This window comes from Hevea brasiliensis, chromosome 8 (genome assembly GCF_030052815.1).
Source record: "Hevea brasiliensis isolate MT/VB/25A 57/8 chromosome 8, ASM3005281v1, whole genome shotgun sequence".
NCBI lineage: Eukaryota > Viridiplantae > Streptophyta > Magnoliopsida > Malpighiales > Euphorbiaceae > Hevea > Hevea brasiliensis.
This window is the reverse complement of record NC_079500.1, coordinates 89,433,053-89,440,820: the sequence shown is the minus strand read 5'-3', so window position 1 is coordinate 89,440,820 and position 7,768 is coordinate 89,433,053. Positions and strand designations below refer to the sequence as shown.

Here is a 7,768-nt window from a genome sequence, read left to right as displayed (position 1 = left end):
AATCAACTACCACGTAATTGCCTAACTTTAATTTTGATGATTAAGTAAAATAATAATTATTTTGACACCCTAATTCTCCCGTCCTTCTTCATCATAATTTATCTCTGAGTTAGGGTGTCAAAATAATTAATTTAAAAAATTAGGATAAAATTATTAAAATCAAAAGATAAAACATAATTATGAAAATGTAAAAATAATTAATTTTTAGTAAAACGATTTAAAAAAAAAAGTTAAAAAAAGAAGACAGCAATTCACTCTCCTTGAAAATGGCATTTTAGTAAATAACCACTTCTGCGATTCCAAAGCAACTTCGCGGATTTCCATAACAATATCGCCATCTGCCACCTCATACATTCCAGTCGCATATCGGAATTATGCCCTCCCCGACCAGTTTACGCCGTCTCGGCGCCGTTGCTGTTGTCACCACTGCTGCCGCCGTGACCGGAGTCTCCATCCTCTTCTCCCCCAACCTAGCTACCAACGACCGAGGCGGTGGGCCTGCTCTCGACTCCTTTAGGCAGAAAATTACTGATCCCAACGCTGTCATTCCTTCTCGAGCAGCTCAGGAGTCGGTTTTGACCGGCACAAGTGCCGCTAATCCCCTTGATGTTCTCGTGATCGGCGGTGGCGCCACCGGCTGTGGAGTGGCGCTCGATGCTGTCACAAGGGGATTTCGCGTTGGTCTAGTTGAGAGAGAGGACTTCTCTTCTGGTACCTCTTCAAGGTCCACGAAGCTAATTCATGGGGGCAAGTCTCTTTCAACATATAATAACTGTATATAATTACGTATAGAAATGTAACATGAATGAGGATGATCATATGGCATAATTAAGTTTGCTTGAAAATACTTTGAATTCGTTCATTTTTCTTGTTTAGGATTCTCTGGCGAATCCATCACTTCAAATGTGGCCATAAGAAGACCTGTAATAGTACAAACTACGAAGTTCAATTGTGGCATTTTCATAAATTTATGGAAAGGACTCCTTGTTAATGCTCTTGTTCTTGAATCTGATTTTCTTTTGTGCCCATCTAAGATTAGAGATTCATGCCTTAAAAAGTATTTATCTCATCATATGGGCAAGATATGCCATAAACTTACTTATTCCTGTTCATAACTCTGATCATATGCCACACAACCTGGTAAATTATTGTGTGTATTGATTGTTTGTCATAACATAACTTGATTGAAATGACATTCAATTTTCTTGGTACTGTTCGCGTTCCAACGATTATTCCTGATGTGAAGGTCATTGAAAGTGATTGAAGATTTGCATTTCTATGCATATTTATCAAAAGAAAAATTTCCCCTTTTGCATTTTTATGAACCTTTGGCTAAATAGTTTAATTTCTTGCTTGCTCCATTATTTCACAGGAGTTCGCTATTTGGAGAAAGCAGTGTTTAATCTTGACTATGGTCAACTGAAGTTAGTTTTCCATGCACTTGAGGAACGGAAACAGGTTATTGACAATGCGCCACATCTGTGCCATGCTTTGCCTTGCATGACGCCCTGTTTTGACTGGTTTGAGGTGGTATACTATTGGATGGGCTTGAAAATGTATGATTTGGTCGCAGGACCACGCTTGTTACACTTGTCCAGATATTATTCTGCACAAGAGTCCCTTGAATTGTTTCCAACTCTTGCAAAAAAGGGTAAAGATAGAAGCTTGAGGGGCACAGTGGTGTATTATGATGGGCAGATGAATGACTCAAGGCTTAATGTTGCTTTGGCATGTACTGCTGCATTAGCTGGTGCAGCAGTGGTCAACCATGCGGAAGTGGTATCTTTCCTAAAAGATGAGGCTAATGAGCGTATAATTGGCGCACGGATTCGGGACAATTTATCAGGTATAACATTTATCTGTTAACCCATCAATATTTGGTCAAGATCTTTACTACTTAACCGCTTCATTCCCAAAGAATGTGCCACATTTATTGCCTCAACCTCCAAAGAACAAAATTGTGTTGAAAAAGAATAGAAAACCACTTGATTCTTCTCTTCTTGTTCTTCCCCTTCCACTAATCTCAATATGCTTCTGCAAATTTGTGCAGCCAATAATTGAAGGATTCTGAGACTGAAGAGCATTCAATAGATGCAATATATGAATTTTGATAATAAGTTTTTGAGCTAATAAGTTTGTCAACATTACAATTTTTGTAAGAGTGGCCTTTTTCTTCAGAATGGTCTCTGCTTCCTAAGTAGTATGCCAACCATCTCTATTAATCTTCCTTGTATTCTAGATATCAAAAATTGAAAATTTTTCATTCATACAAGTTATATTTTCATTATATATGGTTTTCCTCTGTGTAAATACACAAATATAACATGTTTACTGAAGCTCTTAATCTTCTGCTTAAAAGAAAACAAGCATACAGGAAACTATCTCAATACCATTCACCTAATGTGTAGAAATTGTGGACTATAAAATGAACAAAAGTTATTTTGGAAATGTTGGTAGTGGTGGTGGTGGCGGTGTTGCCACTTATAGTGGTAATGTGGTGGTGCCATGGTAGTGGTGGTAGTATAAAATAGGAAAAAAAGACCATAGGTATGCGTTTCAATTTGGAAACACGTGGAAAACCAGCATAATTTTGTAAAAGAAAACAGTATAAACGAGTTTAGTTCTATTTCAATGGTAGTATAAATTTGGACATTGGGAAACTTTATAGTTGGAAAATTATTATATTTGATTGCAAACTGCAAGGCTTCTTTTCCCGCTGATTTTTTTTTTTCTTCAAAACATAGCCTCAATTTTCCATAAGCAAACAGCCCCTAAGCTATTTGAGAGCAATTATCAGTGTAGAAGCAGGTCAAACTAACGACTTTGTTTTTCCTGAAGTTTGTTTTTTCCTTCTATTATGATCTGTTGTGTAGGTTGCTGTCTGTAATAGATATGAACTCAATGTGAATGGACGCACTGTACTGTTCATATTTGTGACCTTTTGTTTCTTGTGACTACGCTGATTTCAAGTTTTTATTGGTATCTTATATTGTACTGTACCAGGCAAAGAGTTTGATGCCTATGCAAAAGTTGTCGTGAATGCAGCCGGCCCATTTTGTGACTCTGTAAGGAAAATGGCTAAGAATGATGCACAACCTATGATCTGTCCTAGCAGTGGTGTACATGTTGTTCTCCCTGATTATTATTCTCCAGAGGGAATGGGTTTGATTGTTCCTAAAACAAAAGATGGACGTGTTGTTTTCATGCTGCCATGGTTGGGAAGAACAGTCGCTGGAACTACAGATTCTAACACTACCATCACTTTGCTTCCAGAACCACATGAGGATGAAATTCAGTTTATACTTGATGCTATCTCAGATTACCTTAGTGTTAAGGTATGTGATATTTTGCGTGTATAGAATTTCTGACACTTATTTTCAAAATTCTCTTGCTATCATGAAGTAAATGGTGAAACTGTTTTAGAAATGGCTGTTTATATTTTAAAAATTTTTGCTAATCTTTGTTAAGGATGAAGCATGGATAAAAACAGAACATCTTAATTACTAAATATTTATTTTCTACAGTTATTTAAAATAAACTAAAGGTGCTTGTTTGTTGAGCGTCGGTGTTGTGGCTAGGTCCAGTAGCATGATTTACAGAAGTTTGTACTGATAAAAGTATGTCTACTCTATCTTATACATGATTTCAGAAGTTGGGGTGGGTTAAATGTGCATTTTAATCACATATTTAATCAATCTACCTTAAATTGCTTGTTTATTTGTCTTAAGAATTATCAGAACTGATTCAATATATTATTTATAAATTGATACCACTTGCTATTTCTCAATTTCTTGAGCTAGATCTACTAGTTTCTCTTGTTCTTTTGCAGCTTATTATTCTGAACTCAATATTAACTCATCTTGTTTTATATGATTCACTACATGGTATTTTTCTAAATTATGGTGATATGTTACATTTCTACATAGATTCACATTCATCGGGCAGCATGGAATGCTAGTGAATTGGTTTAATTATCCAATTCCTCTTTATTTGTTTTGGCTGTGGATATTTGGAGGTGTATATGTGTAAAGAGTTAAAGTTGGTGGAGGTGGTAGAGATGAGGTATGGACTCAAGGTTTGCTTTAAGATGGATTGCGAGACAAGTCCTGAAAAGTTTAAGGGGGTTGCCTGAGGTAGTTATCAAGATAATGGGTTAAACCTTAGAGTGAGCATCCTCAGAGATATTCTTGTTTGGTTGTTGTCGTTTGTTGTGTGCATTTGTGCTTGCAAGGTGCCACATTGAGTGAAATTTTTTGCTTGCTTCTTTGGAATTTTTTTTTTCCCTTTTTTAAGAATAATGGCAATTATAGTTTCAAGATCATTAGATGGCCTAATTGTAAAATGCCAAAATGGTGATATGTTGCTTCTCTATATAGATTCACATTCTTTAGACAGCATGAAAAGTTAGAATTGGTTTAGTTACAGAATTCATCTTGATTTGTTTGGGCTGTGGATACTGAAGTGACAGTATATAAATATTAGGTACGCCGCACAGATGTTCTTTCAGCCTGGAGTGGTATTCGCCCATTAGCTATTGAGCCATCAGCAAAAAATACTGAGAGCATCTCCAGAGATCATGTTGTATGTGAAGATTATCCTGGTTTGGTCACAATCACAGGTGGAAAATGGACTACTTACCGAAGGTAATTTTGTTTGACTGAGTGGAAATTCTATATCTATCTAATTATTGGAATGGTGCTATACCTGGCAAGTCAGAATAAGCATTGGCGAGAGTTTTCCTATTTATTTTGTTAGAATAACAGCATCAAATCTTATTTGTGCTAAGTACTATGCTTATTGGAAATGGTTTTCAGCATGGCAGAAGATGCTGTTGATGCAGCTATAAAGTCTGGAAAACTAAGTCCAACAAATGGATGTTTTACTCAAAACCTCAGGCTGATTGGTGGAGATGGCTGGGAGCCTTCATCATTCACTGTTCTTGCTCAACAATATGTACGCATGAAGAGGACATATGGTGGTAAAGTTGTCCCTGGAGTAATGGACACAGCTACTGCTAAGCATTTATCACATGCATATGGTACATTGGCAGAACGAGTGGCTGCTATAGCTCAGGTTGGTTTGGCCTGCCTTTATTCTCTATGTGCTCTCCCTTTGCCCTCCTAGGTCATACCCCTTGTCCCCTGAAAAGTAACAAGATTTGAGCTTGACTATTCTGTCGATTTTTTTAATGTACCTAATTAATTTTAAATACCCTAATTGTTGCAAGTGATCGTGCATCTAAGGTTGTCATTTCAAAATTTATGAAATTGCAAAATTCAATCTTTTGGATCAACTGGAAGATCCACTTTCGGCCATCTAAGCTTGATAAATCTGGTGCATTATGGATTGCATTGGGATTTTCATCTAACTATGCCATATGATTATTTTGAAAGATTGTAGTATGAATGAACCAAATTCTATCTCAGAACATGCTGTTGTGTGGGTTGTTGGCAATTTAACATTATGAATCCTCCTTAATATTCAGAATGAAGGTCTAGGGAAGCGGCTTGCCCATGGCTACCCTTTTCTAGAAGCAGAGGTTGCCTACTGTGCTCGAAATGAGTACTGCGGATCTGTTGTTGATTTCATTGCTAGGAGATCACGGCTTGCATTCCTGGATACTGATGCAGCGGGCCGAGCATTGCCACGTGTAATTGAGATACTGGCTAATGAGCACAGTTGGGATAAGGCAAGGCAGAAGCAAGAGTTAGAGAGTGCCAAAAGATTTTTGGAAACTTTCAAGTCGTCAAAAAACGCTCAGTTCCACGATGGGAAACATTAACAGTAAGTTTTAACTTTTGATTATACCTGTTTACTGATTCAGTTAATATTTCTCAAATATGTATAATTTTTATTCACTTTTCATTTTGTTCTAGGGAGCTGAATTTTTTCACTACAAGTAGGTTCCCCCATTTTTCATAGCTAATGCTGATACAAGGACATTTTGATTGCTTTGTTCAGCAGATTGGTTATAGCATACAAATCACAGTTATCTGCCAAAATAATGTTATTTCTCAAGATTGATTCAATAGTTTCTGCTTTTGCAGAAAGTGCATTGAATTCAGCAATAAGTTGCTGGTGACAGATGATTCAAGTATGCTACAATTCACAATAAATTTATTTTCATCTCCAGTTTTATGCATTTTTTGATCGCCTTTTAATGAAAAATATTTGCATTTTATCTTGTGTCATTAGAAAACACAACAATTTGTTGTTCAATGTGTTGGCCAATAAGAGAACATTTGAGCTTTTTCTGTGAAACAGCAAGAGTGCTATTTGAGATTGGACGCCTACCCTTGATCTTCCCCATTCTTTTCCCTAAATTCTATGAAAAGCTTCAGCCAATTTCAATCTAGTCCTTCTTTCCACATTTGTCTCACCTCAGCATCATTATTCACCAAACTGCCAGTCCCCTCGGGTTTTGTAATACCCTATCTTATCAACCTTATCAGCATGCCCAAGATCCTTTGACCTATTTTCAATAGCTTCATAAGTCAGTTTATAGCAATCTGTCCAACATCCTTTTATAACATGTCCACCCAAATAATAAAACATTAGACCCTCAGTAAACTTCCGACCCACACGAACCTCAACAGGAAATATGTTCAAATAATTATTAAGTTAATATCATCACACACGCTAATCACATGTACTAATAATTTTCAAATACAAAATCCAACCAGTTAAGTACACATCAAACATATAAAAACTTAACCACAAGTGGTAACTATTTGAAACCCTAATATACCATGCAATTCTCAAACGTGTGTTATTGTTCCACAACAAACCCATGCGATTCAATATGAAAGAAATGTGTGTAATAAGCATGATTTAATATTCCACACTAAACACAGACATATATAGAGTTTCAGACATTGAGTATACGTGCAAACAAACAAAAATCACTTTACCTTTTCTCGGGTCCTTGATAAATGGCCCTCCAATCATCCTTTTTATGCTTCATTTTGCATAAAAGGGCTAGGACCACCTCTAATATATTGTTATTTTATCTCTTTTGGACCATCTCGCACAAAAACCAAATTTGCTATCGATGTCACACCAACGAGCACCACCAGCAAATCGTCCTTTCATTGACATAAGCGAACAATCGAAGGTGCAGTCAATGAGAAAAGAAAATCCCTCTTAAGAATTGTTCTTTCTAGAGCTTCTTTAGTGTCGAGAACAGTCAATGAAAATGCTGGTTCAGGAGTTTTGAAGTGATGAGATATTAGGGATTTCAATCTTTTTGTTTTCTCAATTAATTTTTATTTAATTTTAATTTTTCAACTATGGTAGATTAATTGGACTAGAATTAATTATTTGGTTGGGTTATATTTTAGAAACCTCACTTAGCTGATGTAGCTACATGGGTCCCACCTGAAAATATTAAAAATTGCTACGTGTGATGCCAGCTCAGCTTTGGCACGTGGCCTCTTGATTCCATCTAAAAAATAGCTACAACTTGTACAAAATTTGAATTTCTGGTTATTTTTGTCAAGTTTTAAACAATTAGATAAATTCGCCAAACACGAAAAGGGTTGAATTTTTTTTACCAATGGGCCAATTTTTAATTAAATTTTAGATTTAAATAATAATATTTTATAATAAAATCTAATAATTTAAATTAATATTTAGCAAAATAAAGTATTAAAAAATTATTTAAGAAAATGAAAAAATGGTAATTTTTTTTAATTGTTAATATTGATTAATTGATATATTAATAATAAAATACTTTAATAGATATGTTTATGTATACATGAGAAGCGGA

General features: G+C 35.6%; 1 protein-coding gene across 5 annotated transcripts; it reads left to right on the top strand.

Annotated features, from left to right (window-relative positions):
• The first annotated feature begins 286 nt into the window (after nt 1–286).
• Nucleotides 287–6,132, top strand: LOC110647904 (glycerol-3-phosphate dehydrogenase SDP6, mitochondrial). Of its 5 annotated transcripts, XM_021801939.2 has the most exons (7): nt 287–747; nt 1,373–1,846; nt 3,004–3,335; nt 4,483–4,643; nt 4,815–5,073; nt 5,486–5,784; nt 5,877–6,132. In XM_021801939.2, exons 1-6 carry the CDS (start codon nt 375–377, stop codon nt 5,780–5,782), a joined length of 1,896 nt encoding a protein of 631 aa, XP_021657631.2. In that variant the 5' UTR covers nt 287–374; the 3' UTR covers nt 5,783–5,784; nt 5,877–6,132. The 5 variants fall into 5 exon arrangements, with proteins under 5 accessions (XP_021657631.2, XP_021657634.2, XP_021657632.2 ...); XM_021801942.2 differs by lacking the exon at nt 287–747 and having other exon boundaries at nt 910–1,846; nt 6,048–6,132; XM_021801940.2 differs by lacking the exon at nt 287–747 and having other exon boundaries at nt 910–1,846; nt 5,965–6,132.
• The last annotated feature ends 1,636 nt before the right edge of the window (nt 6,133–7,768 follow it).

Excerpts from the sequence above, each read along its gene's own strand:
- LOC110647904 (XM_021801939.2), top strand. The coding sequence starts at position 375 with ATGCCCTCCCCGACCAGTTTACGCCGTCTCGGCGCCGTTGCTGTTGTC. Across the intron at positions 4,644-4,814 it reads AAATGGACTACTTACCGAAG|CATGGCAGAAGATGCTGTTG; the intron begins GTAATTTTGTTT and ends AATGGTTTTCAG. Across the intron at positions 5,074-5,485 it reads GAGTGGCTGCTATAGCTCAG|AATGAAGGTCTAGGGAAGCG; the intron begins GTTGGTTTGGCC and ends CTTAATATTCAG.